Below are 26,668 nucleotides of genomic sequence, written 5' to 3'. Positions count from 1 at the left end.
AGATCCAGAATTTGCTTCTCTGTCTCAACTCTCTGCAGAACCATTTGAAAAGAACAGACCTGGAATCAGATAGGTGCCTGGTAGGGCCTTTCTCACTCTTCACCTTAGCCCGATAAACAGCAAGAAGTTCTGTGTTGGGATTCCAGAGATATAGCCCAAGCAGGATTCAGGGATGGGAAGCTGTATATATTTCCTCCCCCTAGGCCAGTACCTGGAATATCCCAGGACCTGGATACAACCAAATCCAGCTTCACAGATTCATAGATTGCAAGGCGAGAAGGGACCGTCCCTTGGCTTTTCACTGGGATATGCCAGCACTGAAGCCAGCCTTTTGAAGGTGAAGCTTTGTTTCTCAGTTTATTCTGGAATTCATAGAACCATAGGGTTAGAAGGGACCGCAAGGATCATCTAGTCTAACCCCCTGCCAAGATGCAGGATTTGTTATGTCTAAACCATCTAAGACAGACGGCTACCCAGCCTCCTTTTGAAAACCTACAGTGAAGGAGCTTCTACAACCTCCCAAGGCAGTCTGTTCCATTGTCCTACTGTTTTTACAGACAGATTAAATCTCAGGAAAAACTTCCTAAATTTGCTCTGCTGCGGTTTGAACCCATTGCCTCTTGTTCCTGCTCTCTGTAGCAAGGGAGAACAATTTTTCTCCATCTTTTTTATGTCAGCCTTTCAAGTATTTGAAGACTGTTATCACGTGCCCCCCTTAATCTCCTCTTTTCCAAACTAAACATATCCATTTCCTTCAGCCTTTGCTCATATGGCTTGCATTCCATCCCTTTGATCATCTTTGTCGCTCGCCTCTAGATTATTATTGTACCTGTGTCTTTTATATTAAAGATGGGGGGGAGCACAGATTCACCAGCTTTTCTGACATTAGCAGGCCAGTCCCAGTATCACTGGTCTGAGCCTGGTTTACAGAACATTTAAACAGTTTTGTATTTATTTCCAGTTTCAAGGCATCACGCAGCAAGGAGAGGATGTCAAATATTCACATCCTGAAACAGCTGTGATGCACAATGTCATGGGGACCCAAATGTTAAAATATTGTATGTGATGCAGTGTCGTACTGTGGCGATCCAGTTGCTGCAATATCATGATGCAGTGTCAAGCCATGATGATATGATTATACTGTTCCACAGGACAAATATATTCAGGCAGCCACTGTGACTGGGTAAGACATAGCAGTTTTAGGTCACAGGAACCTTTTATTTCCAGTTTTTCTTCACAAAACCACAAACTGACAGCAAAACTCAGCCAAGATTCCCAAGTTTCACCTGGTTTCTACTCATATGGCCCAGTTTAAACCCAAAATGCCACCAAAGTTTGCCTTTAAAATGCTCTAGATTTGGACAAAGGGTTTGCAAACCAAGCCCCAGTTTTAGTTCATAACAAAACCTAAGTCCAGACAGGTTTCCCCTACTTTCAGACCTTGTTATGGAAGTTTCGTACATTTTGATTGACCATTTTAGTAGAGCTTGTGCGACCTAACTCCCCTTTCACACAATAGCATGGGCACTCCTGATGGGACTCTTTAGAGATGGCTTTAAAATGGAGGATTGGAAAACAAGAACTCAGGGAACAGTACAGCCATGATCCTAATAATCTGAGGGCAACAGGCACCCACAAACCCCTCTGCACCTGGGTTGAAACTTGGAAGCAGCAACAGCAAAATCCTGTGAAGGAAAGCAGCATTGATTTTCATTATTGCCTTAGAGGACTTCAGAAAAATTCAGTCAGTCAGAAAGTTAAACAAGGAAATTACAAAGCTGTATTTAAAAATACTTGAAAATGTTTCAAAATCTCCTTTGAGATGAATTGGGCATCTGTGTAACCCCGGGAGTTTGCCAAATCCATCAGGAAACACAGACTGATGGGATGTATCAAGACAGGAAGGTTCAGGGCTGCAGTCGGAGAGATAGGGAACAGCAGGAGATTCCCACAGTTCCTTTTTGGTAAGAAATATTAGTGCTATATGGATGTGCACACTAAACAAAAAGAAAAAAAAAACAGAACTAAAAAGTCCTCTTGGAATCTCCTGCTGGTGTCTGTCTCTCTTTCTTTGCTCTTACCTTCCCAACTTGATTCATGTGACCAGGTTGACCATAGGGCTGCTTCCTGCTTTTATAGGTCATATTTAGATGCCTTTTCTATATAAAAAAATTAAAGGAGATAATTATTAGTGACTTGGCTGCATTGGATCAAGGGATTGGAAACTATTTTATTACCCATTGCAGTTTTTCTTTAAGAGACAGGTTGGCCACTTTCCTAAACACTTCCCAGGACAGGGCTGTTCACAGCTGACATGAAGAGGGCAACCCAACGCAGGCCCTAAATAAAGAGGCTCTCACATGGGCATGCTGGTACCTGGGGTCACTACAGGCAATGTGTTCCCAGCAGAGTTCTATTTCACAGAGACTGCTGCTGCATGAAAATGCCCCGGGGGGAACAGATCTGTGCTCATTCCCCTGCAGTCTGTGAAAGAAGCAACTGTTCTGCGTTCTGAATTCTGAGAATCCCCTGGCCAATAGTGTCCGCTGCAAGCGCCCTGATTAAAGCCCCATTGTTACACCATTTCCAGTAGTGCTACTAAATCTCTCCCTGATGAAGAACCCATCTGCCCAGTAATTTGGGGCGGGGGGGGGGGGGGGGACTGGGTAGCTGCTGGGAATGAAGAGGAACAAGGGAAGGAACAAGGAAGGAGGGAGTAGAGAACAAGAAAGAAGAGGGCACGAAGAACAAAAGAAAATCCCCAGCCTACAACACTGGGTTCTCAACATTCCAATGCCAAAGGCTTGTTTTCTGGGCCCTGTTTCCTTTGTATGTCTTCTAGATAGATCCCCAAATGCCTTGTCCTGAAAGTAGAGTTTGTTGTGCCATTGGCTTTAAGATGTTAATTATGCAGCAGAAACCACGAGTTGCAATATAAGGAGGGTTGTTGCAGGAAAAGGGTATTGAGCTCATGTTTAATCAAACTTCCTTACATTTTGATGGCTTGCCACATGGTAAATCAATTATCCCTCTCATTTCTAGGAGACTATGAAATCTGAGCACTTTCAGATCATTACACCATGACGCATGCTTCCAGAATTAAGGAAGCTGATGCACTCTCAGAAGGCAATTTTTAAATGTCTATGACTTTACTTCAAAGTCAAATTTCTTCAAGTGAAGCACAACACCTGGTGATCATGGAGCACTCCATGGACACATCAAATTTGGCATTGTTCTGAGAACGAAGCTTGGTGTTTTGGTTTTTTTTTAAATTATCCAAGCACTAAAAGAAGAGTGGGCAAATTTCTTTAACTGGTGAAAAGCTTGATTGCTCATGTTCCAGTCACACAGAAAACAGCTGAATGGCATTTTCTCAAACTTTCCAAAACCAGATTTGTTTCTTGGACTGAAAACAACCAGGAGCAATTTCATCACAAAGATCAATGTTTTTCAGTGTCTGGAAATAGGGGATTAGGATAATAAAAAGAATTCTTTGCACGTCTATACTATATTCTCTCTCTCTTTCTGTTGCCTCTCCTGAGCACTACACCTGCCGGCAGTGTAATTGTCTTGTACCTACCTAAACAGGAGAGTCTTTCCATTGGCTCTATCCCTAGCACTAAATCTGCCATGACTTTAAGTCTTGTTCAGAAAGCTTTGCACCTGCCCTTATTCTCCTGCCTATGGCAGAATAGTTCTCTCTCTTCTACCACTGCATGTCACTCTTCAATTCTCCCTCCATGCCTTCCCCATGGCCATCCGCTCTCACTCAGCACCACTGTTTGCCTTGCAGATTCCGCACACAGTTTCTCTCTGTCACCTTCACCTCTCTTTCATTTCCCCCATTCTGATCCACCACAGGATTTTTTTCATCTCTCATTCACACTCTGCCTCTTTCAGCCATTCCTTTAGCCAGTTGCTCCACCAGGGCTGCCCAGAGGAGTCAGGGGGCCTGGGGTCTTCGGCGGCGAGGCTCCTTCCGCTCCGGGTCTTCGGTGCACTTCGGCGGCGGGTCCCGGAGCGAGTGAAGGACCCGCCGCCGAATTGCCGCTGAAGACCCAGAGCAGAAGGAGCCCTCGCCGCCGAATTGCCACCGAAGACCCGGAGCGGAAGAAGCTCCGGGTCTTCGGCTGGACATGGCCAGTACTTGGATAGGAGATCTTCAGGATAAACCTAGGTGGTGGTGGCAGTCTTTGCTGTGAGTCAATAGCACCAATATCCAAGCATGGGATCAGGAAAGGCTGAGCTGCTGAAGTTGCTGTCTTTTAGAATGGCTATAAAATGGAGGTTCTGGTCTCTAAAGCTCTCCTAGCACTCTTTGCCAGAGTAGCAGGGTTAAAGCCAGAGCCCTGGCCAAATCCCTGTTCAGGTTTATCCCTTTTGCGCTTTCATTTAGACACTATTTTTTTTATTTCCTGTCCTAAGGTGTTGGGCTGTGTTGCTGGGTACTATTAAAGAGCTGCCATGTTCTCTTCAAGATATAAAACCTCATCCTTCAGGGCATAAGCTAACTCCTATCCCACCAGGGGGAGGAAGGCACTTTCCTTACAGGCATATTATCCCATAACTGTCCACTGTGGCATTCCTGGCACCTCCCTCTGGAGCAGTTGGTGCTGGCCACTGTCAGAAGGGGATACTGGACCAGATCTGGTCTGATCCAGAAAGACAGTTCCTATGTTCCCTAAGGTAACTGTAATGGGTGAAGTAATTCATGGGATCCAAGACCACTGAAATTGTGTAACAATAATAATGAGTACACAAAGAGAACTTTCACCCACAGATCTTTAAAAAGATGGATCAGTACCATTACTCCCATTTTTCAAATGGGGAAACTGAGGCACAGAGCAGAGAAGTGACTTGCTCAAAGTCACACAGTAAGTCAACACAACCCTGGAGTAGAAACCTGAACCTATTGCAGTGTCCTATTTATAGGCCTATATCCCCTCTGATTGTTTCTGTATTTTAGATAGATCAATAGATTGATAAATGGATGAAGCATTTTCAGATGAAAGGTCCTTCAGGAAGCTAAGGTGTTGTTATTACTGTACTATGTCTGTTAAACTGCCCACAGAAAAAGAAAACAACTTGAGACTCCAAAGACTCATTTCACATATGAATTTTTATGCCGCTAAGCATTCGAGTCATCAGTGGCTTCTTCCATTCTGTGCATTCTTCAATGGGCTGGTGGTGGGAGCGAAGTCATTCCTAATATTTCAGACAACTATGTTGCTGGTAGCTCGGAAAAGTGCTCGGCTGAAACTGCTGACACGTCTCAAATTCCCCAAGCAGTGTTACTGGCCCTAGCCAAGTAAGTTCAAGGAGCCATCTGGCTGGGGTTGTGACGTCCACGTGCCAGCAGCCTGCCTCTCGCTCCCCGAGCTGGGATAATTGGACATTGTTCGGTCACTGAATCACATCTCTGTAGGGCTGCAAGCTTGTCTCGTACAGATGAGCTAATTAACATGCAAACTGCCAGAGGAAGGAGGGAGTCAGTCAGTCAGAGATAGCCCTTACCCCTTCCCTTCCCAGATAATAAACAGAAGGTTTATGTGTAAGCAGGACACTTAATGACACTGGGGGAGGGGAGGAGAAGAGAAGGAGCCCCCTTCCTAATGTTTAATATTTGAGCCCTACATGTAACACATAGCCTTCCTTGGGTTTGGGTGTGGGATTCTTCCACAGCTTTGTTCCCACGTGAAAGCAAGGGTTCTGAACTCCCAAGTAAGGCCCAAAGCAGCCTGGAATCCTGCAGCATGTGCTGCTGCACTTGCCACTTGATTTCTGGGGTTTGCAGTATGATATAAATAACCCTTTGCCTTCTCCATCACCCTCACCTGCGAGGATCTCAAAGTGCTTAATGAACAGGAACTAATTAAGCTTCGCAAGCTCCACATGCCCCTTTCTGTGAGGGACAGTAGGCCAGTACTATCATGGACGGTCAACTTCTCAATTTCCGACATCTCCAAACAAAATCTAAGATCATGAGAATTGACATCACTGATCCTTCAGTATGCAGATAACTGAGTCATTCTTGCACACACAGAGACTGACCTGCAAAGTACCCTAAATCTTTTTGCAGATGCCTATCACAGCCTGGGTCTCTCTCTCAACATCGGGAAAACCAAGGTAGTCTACCAGCCCTCATCTGCACAAACTACTCTTCATACTCCACAAATCACCATCAGTGGAGAACCCCTGGAAAATGTGGACCATTTTCCATACCTTGGCAGCCACCTCTCTCAAACAGCCTGCATTGATACAGAAATTGAATACAGGATCCGCTGTGCCAGAACATCCTTTGGAAGACTACTCAAACAAGTCTTCAATGATAGGGATCTGCAAACAGGCACCAAGATCTTGGTTTACAAGGCAGTTGTTATCCCCACCCTTCTCTATGGCTGTGAGACATGGGTAACCTACAGACGACATCTCAGGCGGCTGGAGTGGTTCCAGCAGTGCTGCCTCAGGAGGATTCTTAGGATCAGCTGGGAAGACCGATGCACTTATATCAGGGTTCTCTCTGCAGCCAACATCAGCAATATAGAAGCGCAGGTCATGAAACACCAACTCCGCTGGGCTGGCCACTGTGTACATATGCCTGACGCTTGACTCCCAAAGCAAGTACTCTTCTTTCAGTTAAGTCAGGGAAGCAGGGCTCTCGGAGGGCAGCAGAAGCGCTTCAAAGACATACTGAAAGTACACCTTAAAACAGGAGGCATCAACCCAACAAACTGGGAGGACTCAGCGCAGAACAGAACACAGTGGTGCCACCCATACACCAAGCCACAGCTCACTTTGAGGAGAACAGACATGCTCATGAGACAGAGAAGCGACAAGGGAGGAAAGAAAGGGCACAACAGTCCAGCCAACAACTATATTTCCTCCAAGATTACACCTGTCACTTCTGTGGGAAAACCTGCAGGGCAAGAATTGGGCTCCTCAGACACTTAAAAACCCACCAATGAACCCCGTTGGCACATATCATCCTCGCATCGAGGGATAGCTGAAGATTATCAGCCTCATTTAACAGGTGTGGAAACTGAGGCACAAAGCAGCTAAAGGGACTTTCTTAAAGCACCGTGCAGGGCATCAAGGACACTATTTGTCTCCCCTGGGTTGTGAGTGAGTGGCATCCTTTTTAATGTTCTACAGTGAGGCTCTGGAAGAGGGCAGGAACCCCATGAACAAGGGGTTATCCTCAGTTTTTCCCATCTCTGGCACAGGTGTTTAGCAGACGGGTTATAACCCAGGGAGGACAAGGGGACAGGGTGCCTTTGGGGAGGCTGGGTGCCACCCTCAGGGTAATAATTCTGAGCTGAATCCCAAACGGGGAGCAGTTTTCTCTTTGCTTATCTATGCTCACTTAATTTTCTTCCCTTAAGGAAGAGACGCTGGCTGACTGACTGACACTGTATTTTCTTCTGCTAAATCATTCCACCACCTTACAAAGATTTAACCTCTATAATAAAAGATGCACTAAAATCAGACGCAGGGAACCATTATTATTTCCCTTTTAGGCTGGGATTCGGCAGCTGTTTCACAGGGTACAGCAACACTACACAACAGCTCAGGACAGGGAGTGAAGACAAATCATAGATCCAACTGAAACTGTAGAAAGGGAACTGAGGGATGCAGAAAGTACATATGCAAATGATAATCTGACCAAATAATCACCACAAACTTCTCTGTCCTGGGGGAAAAAAGAAAAACAGCATTTTTTATGGAGCTCAAGCAGTCAGGTGCCCTTTGTTTTACAAAGGGCAGTACCTCCTCACACCATGCTGGTGCATTCACTGTGTTGTCTGAGAAGGAAGGCTATCATCTATCTACTGAATCATCAACACCACTTCCTGCAACAGATTTCCTTGGAAGACTTCAATCCTGCATAGTGTATATGAAAGTGCTTCAAGCAAAGTTTAAGGCTGTAGGTTTAGGTCTGCCGTGTTTAAAACTCTACATCCACTTAATCTTCTTCACTAGTTCAGCAGAATGACAGATGGGTATTTAACAAGGATACAGTTGAGGGCTAATTGGAACTCGTCACCCTCCTCTGGGCTGATTAGATGCTTCCTCCTCTCTCTTTGAAGCAGGTTCATTAACAATGCCAGAAATTGGGTCTCCACTGGAAACCTCTCCTCACTGTTGATCTGGACACTGCCCCAGAATGAAACGTTAGCCCAACAGCTCTAGTGACTGGGCTGGATCAGAGCTTCCCCCCCACTCCTATTCCTGCAAGCCTAAACCGGAACCCACATCCAAACCATCGGCAGCATCTAAACTTTACTGCTCAGACCTCTCTTGCCTATGCACGGCAAAGCTCAAAGCCACAATACTGGCAGGCTGCCACCACGAAGTCAGAAAGGAACAATAACAGACATCATATATCAAACACAGCTCTCCCGTTACTACTGTTAAGCCTGCCCTGGGCACAGACACTTAATGTATTGACTTTGGCAACATGCACATATCTTGTCATGCCAATAAAGTTATTGAAATGGAAACAAACAACTAGGGATGGGTGAGTGAACCAGTTCAGATAAAATAAGAATCCTTTTTCCCCTCCCCACAATCCCAAACCTTTGCCTCAAACCAAACCCCAAACTTTTTCTGAGGTTCCAAACCATTTGGTTTAACTTTTCTTTGTTTCATTCCTCTGCCCTGTTGTACTTCTGGGTTCCATCTGGGATTGAAAGGAAAAGTACTAAAATATACATGGGTGTTGCTCTGTATTTCTGGCCTGATCAGAAACAGGAGGTACAAGAAGTCTCATGAGAGAGCCTGTTTTCATTTGCTCTGTAGCCCAGATGGGAAGGAAGGTGTAGCTAAAGCTAACTGAACACAGGAGTGAGAAGATAAAATACCCGCTGAAGAGCACTAGAGGAAAACAGGATAGGAGAGAGGAAGGGAGGCAAAAGAAGAGTAATATGGTTCAAAGTTGTTATCATCTGTGATTTAAACATGTCCAAAGAAACCAATTTGATCGTGCTGATTGCTTATTTCATTCAAATTACAACACAGACCCAAGAGGTTTGGATACCCATCCAGAACGAAGGATCATCCTCCCTGAGCAAAACTCTGAAACTTTTGAGGTTTAACCATCATTACTATAAGCAAAGCAACCCACTAATGAGGAGGTTCAAAAAGGAAACCAGTGCAGGCCTCACATGAGACTCTCAGAGTCTCCAATATCTTGTTTAACACACTTGCTCTGCCAGCCTCTCTTGGTGCAAGCCAACAACAAGATACTGAATAGCACACACTGCCAGAGACAGCACATGTGAAACATTATTGTTCTGAAATACAGATAGGCTCAAACTTCACAATTTGGATCCAGATTTTCAAACATCCACAATCTAAGTTTTAGGGGTGCTCAGATCAGTGGTTTTGATTTAGCCCATTATAAAGACAGGAGCCATTTACTCGGTTCTGATCTGAATCTCAGCTTAAGTTTTGAAGATGACCTTATTAAAAAAAGAGAAGTACTACAGTATCAATCCCAAACAATATACAGTACAGATACTGCAGTGTTTGCGGCAATCACTGTGGTAATTTTTAAATAAGGATTGGATCTGAGAGTTTGTTTGGGGCTTATGTCTAATTGCCTGCCTTTACTAAAATTAGAAACAAGTCAAGGGACCCAATTACAACATGACTGTCCTCTGTCCAGGGCCGGCTCCAGGCACCAGGCAACCAAGCTGGTGCTTGGGGCGGCACCTGGAGGGGGGCGGCGCGGCGCTCGGGCAGCCGGGGAGAGCGGGGCCACAGCCGGGCTCGCCGCCCTCCCCCCCGCGCCCTCCTCCCGGCTGCCGGGGGGAGAGCGGCGAGCCCCTCCCGGGGCTCGCCGCCCTGCGCTCTGGCCGCCGGGGGGAGAGCCGAGCCCCAGCCGGCGCTCGCCGCCCTCTCGCCGCCCTGCCCCCGGCGCTCTGGCCGCCGGGGGGAGAGCCGAGCCCCCGCCGGGGGGGGGAGAGCCGAGCCCCCGCCGGGGCTCGCCGCCCTGCCCCCGGCGCTCTGGCCGCCGGGGGGGGGAGAGCCGAGCCCCCGCCGGGGCTCGCCGCCCTCCTCCCAGGGCTCCGGCCGCTCTCCCCTCCGGCGCCCTCCCCCCGGCCGCCGGGGGGAGAGCGGAGCCCCCGCCGGGGCTCGCCGCCGGGGCTCGCCGCCCTCCCCCCCGCCCCGCTCGCCACCCTCGCCCCGGGGCTCCAGCGGGGGGGGGGGGGGGGGCGGCCGGAGGCTTTTTTGCCTGGGGCGGCAAAAAAGCCAGAGCCGGCCCTGCCGCTGTCCATTTGGACCATCCAGGTTTTTAACCCAGTTTCAGAGACACACAACACGACAACCTTTCGCTATATCACAAACCATGTCCCAACCCAGCTATAATTGGGAGAATGTAAAGTAAGGCCTAAGATGTAGGTTTGTTTGATTTTTTTTAAACGGTTCTGTATTTGTAGAAACAGACATAGCCTCCTGTTCCAAATGTTAAGTCTTTGAGCTGCTCCTGGGCTTGGGGAGCATGTGGGATATTAGCATCTCTGAAGGCATTCAGTCAGTCAAGCTCTAAGCATGGAAGGAGCAGGAGCGGAAGATGAATGGCTGCAACCCTGCTCAGCTGCTAGAGTAGAATTCCAAGAATAGCAGCAGGCAGCTGAGAATCTGGCAGCAGGACATGCATTCCCCATCCTCTTGCCTGTTCCCCACTCCAGGGAGGGGCATGCAACAAAGCCTCTGTGAAAGAGTCTGGGCATGTGTCAGGTGCTGGTGCACATGGGATCGCTTTACAGCAGCGTGTGCAGACCAAGAATTATCGGGGGAGGGAGGCCATTGCAGGCACCATGCATTGCTGCCCCAGAATTTTATTTGTATGCTCTTATTTAGGCAAAGATCTTGCATAGATTTCATAATAGTTCTCACACGTCCGTGTGTTAATAAAGCATCTATTTGTTTGTTGTTCAAACTCAGCAGCAGTGGGACTGCAGAACTAGCTACGACACAGAGGATCTAACCACAGCACCTTACAGGACTCTCAGCACTAGTGTGGTCTGAAGCTGTCATTAACCAAACACCAAATTCCCCTGCTTTCTTGTTTAGTTACAGACTCAAAGTCCGACCCTAGGTTTGCAAACCTGGCCTGACTTTCAAGCAAACTTGAGGCCAATTTATGATAGGAATTGTCTCACATGTTCACTTTGTAATACTAAACACTAAGCTACTTCTGTTAGTGTCTCCACCCTGCCTATATGTATGCCTGAATTGGGGCACTGTTTGGAGCTTCTGCTATGATGCTGAGGCACACAGCATTAGCTGCTGGTGGTAGGGGGAGGAAAGAGGTTGGACTCCTACTAAAGTCAAGGGTGTTTTCTCCAAATATGATTTTATTTTTTCCCTCTCACCCAATTACTATTATCGAGGCATGGGTGCCCAACTCCCCTCTGCAATCAGTATAGTAACCTCTGTATTATTTAATTTGACACTAAATTCAATTTGTGCTACAATGTCCTCTGTCCACATCAGTCTTTGACTGCTGTAGATTTTTGTGTTGACAATGTATAACTGGACAGCAGAAGTTGTCAAGGGAGAAGCTGAAGGTTTCGGCAGCAGGACTGAGGGCAATTGGAGCTTTTGGCACTGGGAAGACCTGGGAAGCTGTTTGGGATTGTAGGACAGACAGGTTAGCTGGATGTGTCTCCCCAATGATCAGCAGTGAACCAATTAGCAATGTTTACATTTATGTTATCGTCTTTAGGTTTCAGAGTCAATACCCCAAATAAGATGAATCAAGCAGTTCATTCTGTTGAAGGTATTGTTTCAGGATGGCTGCTGACTCAGATAGATATCACTGCATCACTCACCCTCAGCTTATAGTTTCAAGTTTTACTTCACAATTAATCTGGAGAAGAGAAGACAGAGGGGACATGATAACAGTTTTCAAGTACATAAAAGGTTGTTATAAGGAGGGAGAAAAATTGTTCTCCTTAACCTCTGAGGATAGGACAAGAAGCAATGGGATTAAATTGCAGCAAGGGCGCTTTAGGTTGGACATTAGGAAAAACTTCCTAACTGTCAGGGTGGCTAAGCACTGTAATAAATTGCCCAGGGAGGTTATGGAATCTCCAACATTGTCTAACCTGCTCTTAAAAATCTCCAAACAGCCGTCCGGGATGGTCTAGAGAATACTTAGTCCTGCCATGAGTGCAGGGGAATGGACTAGATGACCTCTCAAGGTCTCTTCCAGTCCTATGATCCCATGATTCTATGATTAAGAGGACTACATTTTTTTTTTAATGAGAACTTAGATACTGAAGCAGAAATCCGTGGCACAGTGTATACTCTGCAGCAAATATGGTGGCTGTAGAATTGAAGACTATACATAAGGGCACCATTACAGATTAACCTTTCTGGTACTGTGTCTGAATCATGAGAGCTCCAGTCTAGAGCTGGGCCTGACCCAAAATCTACAGTAGTTCCAAAATCAAAAACTCCTGAAATTTGGGAAAAATCAAATCTGGATAAGAGCTCTGAAGTATCTTTACTTCAGCTGTTGCTTTCGTATCATGTTAGCATCTCACCCGGTAAGGAGTATATCTCCCTGCGCCTTTTAGAGCTATGAAATCCTGTATACTGCAGCCCGCAGCCGTTTGTGACCAAGTTTAGATAAAATCTGCTGTTACCAATAAAGAGAAAATGTTTGCTAATTCAGAATGTCTCTTCTGTAAAATCTAGTTCAGATTATGCAGCCAGAACATGTGATTCATGCTGTTTGCAAGGGAAATGCAGGATCAAAGCAGAATGAGGCATGCAAACAACATGTGTGTCTCATGCAGTGGTTGATGAGGTAAATGTAAAGCAGGATGCAGCCTGGACCCAGAATATGTGATTCACACAGGAGTTAGCTAGGGAAATATAGATACAAAGAAGGGAGAGCTGTGCTTGCAACACAAATCTTCAACTGCTCTTACACCAAGCTACAGGGATATGAAAACCCAGCTCCCAGAAACCAACAAACAGACTGAGGAAGTAATACAAACAACATCTAAAACAAGGAAGAACAGCAAAGTAACAACAGCAAACAGATGGCTTCTGCTCCCATTGTTTCCCATGTTAACACCCAGCTCAGATTTGCCTTCTTGTTGCTTTCACAGTGCTGCTATAAAGGCTGATGTCTGAGACCCGCAATATGACGCACTGCTAGTGAAAGTGGGTGTAGAGAAAGCAACCTCGGGATTATTACATATTCGCACACACTATCCATTGTGGCTGCACACATCTATGTAGGAATCTACAGAAGCACCCCCTTCACCTATGCAGACCCAGGTGCTACATGATACCTTCCCTCTTCTCGCTCCATACATGAGTATGTGCCCCGTAGTTCATACATTCAACCTTTGATTTCCTATGCAGCCATTGTCTTTGAAAAACGTCCCGTTTGCACGTTGGTCTCACACTCACTGGGAGGGGTTCAATTTACTAATCCATTCCTCAAAGAGTCAAATTACAGCACCTTGAAACTGATTCCAGTTCTCAGAGCCTGCAGTCTCTGCCCACCACAAGACCATGGATACACAGACCTGAGGAGAAACCATACAGATACACCTATATACACCACGAGTCGACAGACTGCAACATGTTCCACATAGTATAGTGAAATTATTTGCTTAAGTATATTGGTGACATACATTTTAATATGTTCTCCAGCTGGTGCCCACTAAGGAGATGACTTAGAAGTCTAAACTTCAAGGTTGATATCCTTGGCACTGCACATTCAAACCACAGGAGGGTGAATCTAGCCTTTCATCCTTCTGCAGTAGATGTGCATTGGGTCTTTCCAATGAGTCCTTAAGAAGCGCCCTCTTATGTCTTCTGGGTGGACATTAATAATTCTTCAGCACTTTTCAGAAAAGTGGGGGTTTGTGCATGCATTCTTACACACAAATATAGGCCTGCGAGTGTACATTCATAAAGGCAAACACATACCCATGTACACACATTTTCATTTGCAGACAAACATACTTTAAAAGGCAGACCCCAATGCACCTTTATGAACATACAAACACAGACCTAGCTGTTTACTGTATATAATCATCATAGAATATCAGGATTGGAAGGGACATCAGGAGGTCATCTAGTCCACCCCCTGCTCAAAGCAGGACCAATCCCCAGACAGATTTTTGCCCTAAATCCCTAAATGGCCCCCTCAAGGATTGAACTCACAACCCTGGGTTTAGCAGGCCACTGAGCTATCCCTCCCACCATATGTCCCTGTGCATAGAAACACTCACATGAGCATGCAAATACATTTGCACACACAGAGCAATGCATTAAAACATACCACACAAACAAATGCACATACACCTGTGCATGGATACACATGTGCATGCATTCATGCACACACATCCATGCATGACAACACAGCACACAGACATACAAACATATGCTGTTAGTCTATAAGGTGCCACAGGACTCTTTATTGCTTTTTACAGATCCAGACTAACACGGCTACCCCTCTGATACTAAACATATGCTTGAGCACGCTTATGCGTGCGGCTGCAAGGCCACGTGGCCTGGAGAAACCAGCTTCACATCTGCACAGCAGGTTTCAAACTTGGCTCCAACTGGAGCATCTCCTTAGAGCAAATCACATGCTGCCTGCAAGATAGGTCTCCCTGCTCATCAGAGCAAGGGCAGCAGTATGATTGTAATATAAATGGCATAAAACTCTGTTTCCCTAGCACATGGTCGTGATGGCTGATCTGATGACAAGATACTGTCCCAAGATCAGGAGTCAGTGCATGAAGAACTGGATAGTGCTCTGTGTTTTCCTTCTTCTGTGCAAAGTATTTATTACTTTACCTCCTTAAAAAAATGTTAAATTAAATAAAATAAAATAAATTAATGGAGATGACCCTTCCAGTTCTAGGAGATAGGCTAAGAGCTATCCCTCCCCCTGCTGTAATGCTCTGAAACATTACAATTCACAACGGTGCTACTGCAATGCTTTGGGAGCGCTATTACGGTCCAAAATTGCAGTATTTTTTTATTAGCTCCCTAACACTAAATGAGCCCTGTTTTAATGCTCCCTCAATGCAGTCATCCTAATGCTTCTTCCATAGGAACGGTGAGCGTGAAGAGATGGCTGCTGAGGGAGGAATGTTAGAAGGGTGTGATTAGTTTTGGCAGAGAGGGTACGGGAGGTGATGGAGACTGGGAATGGAAAGATGGTGGATACTGTAGGATGGGTACTGGAGACACCGTTATTGGAGGAGGATTTATATTGGTAGATTAATTATAGGCATTGGGGAGAGATTTTTAGGGTTGTATGGTAGGGATTGGGGAGAGCAATGAGGGATGAGTAATGGGAACAGGAGTAAAGGGTACTGTGAGAGCAGGTGATGTGTACTGGGAGACTGGGAAGAAGATCCATATTGAGGAAGTGGGTATTGGAAAGGGCAGGGTGATGGATATTAAGGATGGGTGTCGGTGGGGTGAGGAAGTAGGGAATGGCATTTTGGAGCCATTTCCACTCCCATGTCCTGGTGGGATACGCATCCTCATCCCTTGCTTGTATCCTTTGTATGCCTGGTTTGAGTTCTTACATTCACAGACTCCAAGGCCAGAAAGGACCATTGTGATCATCTAGTCTGATCTCCTGTATAATGCAGGCCACAGAACTGCCCCCAAAATAATTCCTAGAGCAGATCCTCTAGAAAAACATCCAATCTTGATTTAAAAATTGTTAGTGATGGAGAATCCACTATAATCCTGGTAAATTGTTCCAATGGCCAATTCCCCTCACTGTCAAAAGTGTACACCTTATTTCCAGTCTGAATTTGTCTAGCTTCATGTTCCAGCCACTGGACCATGTTATACCTTTCTCTGCTATATTGAAGAGCTCATTAATAAATATTTGTTCTCCATGTAGATACACTCAGTCTGTAATTAAATCACTCTTTAACTGTCTTTTTGTTAAACTAAATAGATTGAGCTCCTTGAGTCTATCACTATAAGGCATGTTTTCTAATCTTTTAATCATTCTTGTGGCTCTTCTCTGAATCCTGTGAAAATTGTTGGCATCAGAACGAGATATAGTATTCCAGCAGCAGTCACACTAGTGCCAAATACAAACTTCTCTACTACTAAAATAACCTCTACTCCCACTAGAGATTCCCCTGTTTATGCATCACAAGTTCTCATTAGCTCTTTTTATCACAGCATCACATTGTTCAGCTAGGGCCAGCAGTTGATTTTCCACCATGACCCCCAAATCCTCTTCAGAATCACTGCTTCCCAGGATAGAGTCACTATCCTGAAAGTATGGCCTACCTTCTTTGCTCCAAAATGCATACATTTTCGTTTAGCCATACTAAATTGCATATTGTTTGCTTGCGCCCAGTTTACCAAGTGACCCAGATCACTCTCAACCAGTGACCTGTTCTCTTCATTATTTACCACTCCCCCAATCACTGTGTCATCTGCTAACTTTATCAGTGATGCTTTTATGTTTTAGGTCACTGATAAAAAAGTTAAATAATGTAGCGCCAAGAACTAATCCCTGCGGGTCCCCACTGGAAACAGACCCACATGATGATGATTTCCCATTTACAATTACATTTTGAGGCCTATAAATTAGCCAGCTTTGAATCCATTTAATGTGTGAAATGTGAACTTCATATCATTCTAGATTTTTAATCAAAATGTCATGTGGTACCAAGTTAAGGGTATGTCTTCACTACCCGCCGGATCGGCGGGCAGCGATTGATCCAGCGGCAGTCGATTTATCATGTCTAGTCTAGGGGATTCTCAGTGGTTTGAGCATTGGCCTGCTAAACCCAGGGTTGTGAACTCAATCCTTGAGGGGGCCATTTGGGGCAAAAATCTGTCTGGGGATTGGTCCTGCTTTGGTCCTCCTGAAGTCCCTTCCAACCCTGACATTCTATGATTCTATCACCCCTGAGCACTCTCCCGTCGATTCCTGTACTCCAGCTCAGCGAGAGGTGCAGCGGCAGCAGTCGACTCACCACCGTGAAGACACCACAGTAAGTTGATCTAAGTACGTCGAACGTAGCTGAAGTTGTGTAACTTAGATTGATTCCCCCCTCCCCCCCCCCCCGTGTAGACCAGGCCTAAGTGTCTTACAGAAGTCTAAACATATTACGTCAACACTATTACCTTTATCAACCAATCTTATAAGCTCATAAAAAAGATATCAAGTTAGTTAGACAGGATAATTTTCCATAAACCCATGTTGATTGGCATTAATTACAGTGCTCTCCTTTAATTCTTTATTAATCAAGTCCTATACAGCTGCTCCATTATCTTGCCCAGTGTCAATGTCAGACTGACAGGCCTATAATTACCCGGGTCAGCCCATTTACCTGCTTTAAAAATTGGCACATTTGCTTTCTTCCAGTCTTCTGGAAGCACTGTCCAGTGCTCCAAGACTTACTGAAAATCAACATTAACAGTCCAGCAAGCTCCTCAGACAGCTCTTTTAAAATTCTTACATGCAAACTATCTGGACCTACTGTTTTAAAAACACCTAATTTTAGCAGCTTCTGTTTAACATCCTCCAGAGATAGTAGTGGAATGGAAAGAGTGTTTTCATAACCATATGATGAGACTACATCATCTGTTTTTTCCACAAATACAGAACAGAAATATTTATTGAACACCTCTGCCTTTTCTGCATTATTATTGATAATTCTACCATTTCCATCTAGTAATGAAGTAATACCATTCTCAGGATTATTTTTGTTCCTATTATATTTTTAAAACTCCTTCTGGTTGTCCTTAACTTTGTTGGTCATAGATTTCTCCTTGTGTCCCTTTGCTGCCCTCATCAATTTTCTACAATTCCTAACTTCTGATGTGTATTCATTACTATCAACTTTCCCTTTCTTCCATGTGTTATATATCATTTTTAATTTTTTTTATAGATGCCTTCACTTCCCCTCTAAATCAATTCAGTTTTTTAACCAGCATGGCCTTCTTCCTCAAATGTGGGATTGTGGCTTTTGGGGCATCTAGTAAAGTCCTCTTAAATGATTCTCAATTATCATTCACACTTTTCTGATTAAATTCTTCCTCCAAGCTGATTTGGCTTATAATTGTTTTCAGCTTTGTGAAATTGACCCTATTAAAGCACCAAGTTTATATAGTACTGGTCGGGACTTTATTCTGCTTGCACATTATTAATGTGATCAAGGCCATTAATTCTTAGTTGTGTTATCAGTTCCTCTTTATCTGTTAGGATAAGACGTACTATAGAATTCTCCCATGTTGACTGCAACACGTTTTGAGTTAGGAAATTGTCATCTATAAAGTTTAAAAATTCTAAGGATGTTTTAGTACTGGCAACGTGAGACCTCCAGCATATGTCACTCAAACTGAAGTCCCCCATGATCATATAGGGTTTTTTCCCCCACAACATATTATAGATAACAGGATGAATGCCTCATTACATATTCTAGTGGGATTTGGTGGCCTGTAGCAGACACCAAATAATATCACATCTTGAGCTTTATCTGTTAGGATGTCAATCCATACACATTCAAGGTCATTTTCTGCTTCTTGCTCCAGCCAAACATTCCCACACAATAGAACAAGAAGTCCTGTCTTCATATGTCATTTTAAATCCTTTTTGAGGGTCATCAAGAAGACAGGCCCTGGTTGTGTGTGCTTTCCGAAATCCTATTGTGTGTCTGAGGCTGTCTGAAGGCTCAGGAAGATGTTGCTGAAGTGCTCACACTTGGATCACATTTTCAAGCTCTTCTGTGTAACCAGGACTGGAGATTTACTTGAAATAAAATGAAATATGTGATTCTGACATAATCGCCTGACTGCGGCAGCTGGGCACTAGGCATATAAAAAATGCCTATGTCTTAATCCAACCCAGAGAGAATAGGAGCACTGTGCCTGGTTTCCCTCCCCATGTGCAAACATCACAGGGCTCCTCTGGAGTGTAGGAGGGTTGCCTCCTGATCTGTCAGTTGCCAGGTGGGCACTAACTGTTCTCAACAAGTTCTAGCTTCTATACAAGCTGCCCTGTTGTTGAATCTTACCACAATGGCTGAGGCATAGGACTGGCTGCATCTACCTGATGAGAAGTTAGCGGTGAGGGTTGATATTTCCCATAATGCAAATAATCTTGCGACCTGCTACCAAGCTTTCCTATTCATTAATTGGCAAATCCAGAAGTCCTAACTCAGACAAAATTCCCAGTGAACTCAGTGGAAATTTGTGCCTGAATCAAATGTGAATATGGCTTTCAGGATTTAGCCTTGGTATATATGGATGGCTGGATGAACTGACTAAATACCACCCAGGCCTGAGAGAAGGTTTAGAGATTAACAATGTGATCAAGTCCCACTTGGGGGCTGTGCCACAGTGACGGGGAGGAGCTACAAAGAGCATCATGTCATAGTGTGTCTAGGGCACAGGGACTGCCTTCCTCCAACCCTGCTCTGATCCAGCCTCCACTGGGGCAAGCCCTGCCCACCCTGGCCCAGGCCCAGCTCCCCCACTACTAAACTCCACAGCTGTCTCCCCACGGTCAATACTATTCCAGGGCTTGCAGGAGGGTGAGCAGAGTGTTACATTGGCAGCAGTCACAGAACACTGACCCCTTTTTCCTCTCCAGAGGGCACTGCTAGCAGGCCCCACGTCACAGCCACTCAGAGTTCTCTGCTCATGGAAAGAAGGAGCCTCAACCGCTGAGCACAAGAGGGTCGTTTGTTTCAAAGGCTGTTAACGAAGCAGCCCCACTTTTTCAGCCAGAGAACAAAACTAATAACTGGAGTCAAACAAAGGAATTTAAAGAGCTCTGGGTGCTACTGGCGAATACTTCAGCCATTGAGGGAACTACGAAGAGTGGGTGGGGGGCGGTATGGGGAAAATCTGAGGTCACTGCATCCCAATCAGACAGCATCATGCAGGAAACAGATGTGCAACAAACCACAGAAGGGTACAGCAGCAGTAGAATTAACTCTACTGCAAATGGGACACCCTGGGACACAGAGCAGCTCCTCCAGTCTTGGAACAAGGGGTTATCTGAAGCTTTTCTGTTTATTTTTTGAGAGAGAAAGTTTCTGGCTCTCCCGGTTGCAGAGAAAAACTGGACAACGTGAGCTGAGTGCACCCCAAAGGCTCAGAAACCAGAAGGCAAAGGGAAAAAAAAATATTTGTTATTTTAGAAAATCTCATGATTTTTAAACCAATCTCATGATTTGGGGGGGGCTGACTCATGATTATTGAATGCTTGGGACTGGCAGTACTGGTTTACCCCCGCAAAAGGTACAGTGCCCTCTGCCACCCTCCACTCAACCAACGTGCTTCATTTCTGCCCAGAGGGATCACCTCTAAGGGTAAAAGGGGAGTTTAGACTCCCCACCCACTCAGTTGAGACTGTCAAGGAAGTCAGCGAGGATAAATTGCGGTGATGACAGGAACCGGACTGAGACCCAGCAAATACACGTCACACAAGCAGAGGTGAAAGTAAGCCGGTACGGGCTGATACAGTGTACCGGTAAGAAAGTGGCTGCTGGTATACAGCCAACATTCAAGCGCTGCCGCAGCACTGCTTTAAGCACTGTACCGGCAGGGCCACTGACGGGGGGGCAAAAAGCGGCAGCTGTCCCAGGGCCCAGCGATTTAAAAGGGCCCGTGGCTCCCAGCAGCGGCCAGAGCACTGGGCCCTTTAAATCACCACCAGAGCCCTGGGCGGCGTGGGCCACGCCGCGTTGAAGGGCTGGCTGGGAGAGTCTGGCCCCAGCCCCACCCATTCCGCCCAAGACCCTGCCCCTTCCAGGGGCCCCGAGCCTCTCCCCCAACCTTGCCCAGGACCTCAGCCGCCCTGCGTACTGGTAAGTCCTTTAAGTTACTTTCACCCCTGCACACAAGCAACTAACCAGCCATCAGATAGCAACAACTTTCAGCCCCTGCTGATCCATGATGGACTTGAAGAATCATCCTAGAAGAGAAATGCGCAGTATCCCATTATCAATGCCCTGAGCCATCCATTGTACCTGCTAACATATTTTGACTCTCTGCCCCTATTTAATAATAATACTTTGTACTTTTACACCAACTTTCATCCCATGATTGTAAAGCACTTTACAAGCAATTGTTAATTAAGCCTTAGGTCAGTGTTTCTCAAACTGGGGTCGCCGCTTGTGTAGGGAAAGCCCCTGGCGAGCCGGGCAGTTTACCTGCCCCATCCGCAGGTCCGGCCGATCGCAGCTCCCACTGGCCGCGGTTCGCTGCTCCAGGCCAATGGGAGCTGCTGGAAGCGGCGCAGGCCAAGGGACTTACTGGCCACCCCCAGGGGCGGCTCTATGTTTTTTGCCGTCCCAAGCACGGCAGGCAGGTGGCTTTCGGCGGCATGCCTGCAGTAGGTCCGCCGGTGCCGTGCCATCGGCGTCCCAGCCGCCTAATTGCCGCCGAAGCCGCGGGACCAGCGGACCTCCCGCAGGCATGCCGCCGAAAGCCGCCTGCCTGCCGCCCTCACAGCGACCAACAGGCCGCCTCCCGCAGCTTGCCACCCCAGGCACGCGCTTGCTGCGCTGGTGCCTGGAGCCACCCCTGGCCGCCGCTTCCAGCAGCTCCCATTGGCCTGCAGCGGCAAACCGCGGCCAGTGGGAGCTGCAATCGGCCGGACCTGCGGACAGGGCAGGTAAATAAACCGGCCCGGGCCGCCAGGGGCTTTCCCTATACAAGCGGCGACCCCAGTTTGAGAAACACTGCCTTAGGTATAGTAGGTAAGGAATACAGAAGCATCTTCTCATCCACCATTAAAATACAGCCATCTCTGGGGTGGAATATAGTAGCTGTTTAACAGTTAAGGACAAAAAATTATAGAAGGAGAAAAGTTAATACCTTAAGCAGAATAGAATTCTCTCCAGGGAAATTTGGTAAGGACATCAGGACTAAAGCCCTTACAAAAACCACCACTGGTTCGTAAATGAATTGACCACAAGAATTCAAGAGCTCAGTTTTATCTCTCATCTGAAAAGCGGCACCCCATGATTTGAGGACTTCAATAACTCAGACAGAGGTTAGGGGTCTATTGCAGGAGGGGGTTGGTAAGGTGCTGTGGCCTGCGATGTGCAGGAGGTCAGACTACCTGATCACGATCATCCCTTCTGGCCTTAAAGTCTATGAGCACAGCACCCCTGAAGAGCTTGCTGAATTAATGATTATGTACTGACCCAGAGGGAAGAAAACCATAAAGAATTGCCAGCTCTACATCCTGCAGCACCCAGATGTTCCTTAGAGATCTCCCTCCCAAGCACAGAGCTGGTCTAACACTCACTGGTTTAGGAGAGCTTGTGGAATCACCGCACAAGGCAGCTTTGCAAGCTGGGAAAAAGCCACTCTGTGTGAAGTAGAACCAGTTTGAGTTGGCTCCAGTCCCTTCTACACCCTTGCCTGCAGTTCCAATTAATCCTTCTGAGTGCATTTGAAAATCTGCTTTCACAAAGTTCCACATTAGAAAGTCTTTTCTGGACATCAGTCAAAGTGCTCTATCCCCATGTCGTGACTACCAGGTGCTCTGAACCAGTACCTCAGTCCCACATTGCTTCTGAATAGGCAATAGCTAGAGCCAGCATCACTCCCCCCAAAAAACTTACTCACACCCTCTAGGATCCTGCCTGCACAGAAGAGAAAGTTATCTCCTATTACCTCTACAAAGCCCCTGCCTGCAGGGATACTGGCTGGTTCCTGCAGCCAGTTGATTTTTGGATAGTTAAATTGTCCCACTGACAATTATCTTCCATGCCTTCGCAGCCCTTCAAATTTCATCTCATAGTTCCAATTAGAGGAGAGCTGCAGGCTTGTAAACCCATCAGTGACATTTGGCCCCCTCATTGCCCTCCCAGTCACTCTGATAGATTATATTTGATGAGTATTGATCCTGCTAATAGAGGAATGAGTGCTCCCATGTCTCTTCCATCCTCCCCTAACCCCCTGATTTAACTTCTACCCTATGATCTAACTCATATCCTTCTAAATGAATATATAACAATTGGGTCTTTCTTTTCTGGATCCTACAGCACTGGGCAATGTGACATGCTATTCAGCAAATAACACAGTATTATATAAGGGAAAGGAATATCACAATTTTCTCACATTGCTTTTCAAGACAGACCATGTAAGTAGGTTGAATTGTGAACCATCCTACAAATGACACCTAAGATGAGGTCCTCACCCCTCATTGTAATAAAAAAACAACCCACTGTATTTTTTGTAATAAACGCTTGCTTTTTAGTCCAGCTGCCCTAGCCTAATTTCACCTGGGATAATGCTGTTCTTTCCCACTAAATTGCCTCAGCAGTTTCCACTGGATATGCTTGTTCTTTCCTATCCTAAACTGTTATGCAGTGTTGCTATGAGCTGCTGTAAACAGCTCCTCACCAGAGGTGGCTGCTGTGGTAATGGGTGGAATTCACTGGCACACATAATTCATGTATCAATGTGTTATGTTTGCAAAATTATTTGTTTTAAAATGTGTTATATTTGCTTGCTGTTTGGATCATTGGGGATTAAGGCACTGTATACGTGGAAGATATTGTAACTACTTAATATTACTGCTGATTTGCATTGTAAACTGTCTTTTGCAGTAACCAGAGAGATGCACATATGTAACATGCACATATATATGAATATCACACACACATATATAGCACATCTTTCCTGTGTGATGAAAAAGACTTACTACATAATCTAGTCTACCTCTCTGCCAAGGCAGGCTTGTTCCCTACAGCACATCATTAATCATCCTCATCATCATACAGTGAAAGACCCAATTGTAAGGCCCACCCTCCATGTAGCTGACGTTGCTGCAAGAGCAGTGTCACTCAGAGTAGCTCGAATCTGGGGAAAGTAACTCAGTAACTGGAACATTATGTTAACTTAGATGGAGGAGTTGGGGCAGACGCATATTTATTCTTTCCCCATCTACTCGGAAGCAAAGACTCTATCTCAGGGGTTCTCAGACTTTTGTATTGGTGACCCCTTTCACACAGCAAGCCCCTGAATGTGACCCCCCCCTTATACATTAAAAACACTTTTTTATATATTTAACACCGTTATAAATGCTGGAAGAAAAGTGGAGTTTGAGGTGGAGGCTGACAGCTCACGACCCCCCCCCCCCCATGTAATAACCTCATGACCCCCTGAGGGGTCCCAACCCCCAGTTTGAGAACCCCTGCTCTATCTGTTGAGGTCTCAGCCGCTTCTCCCGTCACCCCGTCCCCTTTTAAGAAGTCAGCTCTTTTCCTTTCCTCATCCCAAACCAGTCATTTCAAAACCAAAGCCCTCTGACTTTACTGCAGCCACCCCCAGTCTGACCCACCATATGCTCATCTGAAAGCCCCGAAGGAGGGGAGGCAAGGATAGAGAGAGAATAAGCAAGGATGTGGTTATATTATCTCAGCTGCCCCCTTAAAGCCCCAAACACACCCCTCCCTCATCCTTCGCCTTGCCCAGATCCCACGTCCCTTACCCCGCACTGCAACAGAAGGAGGAGATGGGAGCCTTATTGGACATAGGGAGGGGCAGCTGAGGGGCATTCCGGGTTCCTCTTTACAGACCCTGTCCTGTAGGTGCTGAGTGCCCTCTCCCCCCATGCTTCATTTGTAATGAAAGAGTTGCCCAGGCTCAAGCAATTAGGCACCAGGTTCCAAGCAATTTTTTTACATTCATAACTGATGTGGCAAGCCCAGAGGTGCCAGGGCTATAAAGTGCCAAGTCTAGAGGTGCCTGCCGGGGCTCAGCCCTGGCACAAATTAAGCACTGACCCATGGACTTCAGTGGCAATTCGGGGTGTTCAGTGCCTGGAAGGAGCAGACTCTAGGTGTGAGGCTGGCTTGCCAACTTGGAGCTCTTGGAAAGCAGGATCAGCCCCTTCTCCCCCAACACACCCAGCCTCCTCTGCCCGGCTGGCCCCACCCTGCAGGAGAAGGTCAGGCAGCAGCGAGCCGCCCGTGCCCGGGGATCCCACACGCCGCAGCCCCGGCCCCGGCCCTCCCTAGGGGCTGACGAGGCGATTACCATCCTGCCCCGAGCTCTCCAGGTGCTCCGTCAGGTCACAGCCGAAGGCGCCCGCGGCTCCCTTCCTCTTCGGCTTCGCTCCCTTGTTCTTCATGAGTTAGTCCCGCCAGCGGCTCGCCCCGCTCCTGCCGCTGCCCCGCGCGCTGCCCCTCACACCGCCGCCCCTGCCCCGCGCCCGGGGCGGGACATGGGGGCTCCCGCCGCAGCGCTCCGCCGGCAGGTCCGGGCCAGAGGAGGCTGCCCGGCAGGCAGGCGGCCGCGGCGCGCACAGCCCGGGCCCGGCGGGCTTCTCATCAGCGGGGGGCGCCGGAGCGGTGCCCGCGGCCGGGCAGGACGATGGCTCAGGGGGTGGTGGGGAGGGAGGCGGGTGTTGTCCCGGGCCCCGCTCCCCGAGCAAACCCCGCCTGGTTCCTCGGCGCCCCGCTAGCGGGGGACACGGACCGCACCCCGGGCAGAGGCCGAGCGAGCCGCCGGCCCCGCTCTCTTGCCTCCGGGAGCGCAGCGAGGAACCCGCTTCCTGTCCTGGCTCCTCCGGCTGCCTCCTTCCCCCCGCGCCGCCGCTGCGGGGACGCTCCAGCCCAGGAAAGGCTGGAAGGAAGTTGGCCGGGGAGGGGGCGGAGGGCTTTGGCAGCGCCGGGGAGGGGGTGTGCAAGGGTGGGGGGGCGGAGAGAGGGGGGTGTCCTGACAGATAACGGGCCGGCCTGAGAGCGGGCGCTGCCTGGGCCACCAGCGCTCCGCCTTGGAAAGGCCCGGGGGGAGGAGAGAACAGACATGGCTTCGATCAGTGCCCGGCTCTGGTCACTGATTCCTCTCTCCGGAGCCCTCGGCCCGCCGGGACGCTTCTCTCCCGGAGACGCCAACGCTAGACCTCTGAAGGGGGATCCCTTCCCCCAAGAGAGCAGAAACAGATGCTGTTGGGCTCCTACGTTCATGCACTTTGGAGTTAATTGCCAGGAAAGGCTCCTTTTGGGCTTCCCAGTGAAGGGAGTTGGAGGTAAGAAACCGAAATCTCCCCAGTGGCTGGGGAGCAGACAGCTGGGGGCATGGAGTTCAGCTCAGACTGCCACCCAGCCCAGTGTTGGTGGGGCTGCCCGGCACACACGCACAGTCTGTCTTGCCAACAGAAGTTGGGCATAGGTGCTGGAGGTGCTGCTGCACCCCCTGGCTTGAAGTGGTTTTCATCATATACAGTTTGGTTCAATGTCTGTCAGCACCCCCACTAACAAATTGTTCCAGCTCCCCTGAAGTTGGGCCAATAAAAAATATGAGTTCACTCACCCACCTTGTCTCTCTCACATCATGCTAATAAGAAGAACAGCCATAGTAGGTCAGACCAAAGGCTCATATAGCCCAGTATCCTTTCTTCCAACAGTGACCAATGCCAGATGCCCCAGAGGGAATGAACAGAACAGGTAATCATCAAGTGATCTATCCCCTGTCGCCCCTTCACAGTTTCTGGCAAACAGAGGCTAGGGACACTATCCCTGCCCATCCTGGCTAATAGCTATTGATGGACCTATCCTCCATGAACTTATGTAGTTCTTTTTTGAACCCTGTTATAGTCTTGGCCTTCACAACATCCTCTGGCAAGGAGTTCCACAGGCTGACTGTGCGTTGTGTGAAGAAATCTGCA

The 26,668-nt window shown here is 47.3% G+C and overlaps 1 protein-coding gene across 1 annotated transcript in view; it reads right to left on the bottom strand.

The window, feature by feature from the left end:
- ARHGAP31 (Rho GTPase activating protein 31) overlaps positions 1 to 25,129 on the bottom strand; it is an 87,678-nt gene extending 62,549 nt beyond the window's left edge. Inside the window, exon 1 of the mRNA XM_065423207.1 lies at positions 25,036 to 25,129. Coding sequence (XP_065279279.1) covers positions 25,036 to 25,129 — 94 coding nt within the window. The remainder of the gene's footprint in view (positions 1 to 25,035) is intronic.
- Between the last annotated feature and the right edge of the window lie 1,539 nt (positions 25,130 to 26,668).

This window comes from Emys orbicularis, chromosome 1 (genome assembly GCF_028017835.1).
Source record: "Emys orbicularis isolate rEmyOrb1 chromosome 1, rEmyOrb1.hap1, whole genome shotgun sequence".
NCBI classification, from domain to species: domain Eukaryota; kingdom Metazoa; phylum Chordata; order Testudines; family Emydidae; genus Emys; species Emys orbicularis.
Note: the sequence above shows the minus strand (reverse complement) of the source record. Positions and strands in the feature narration are given on the sequence as shown.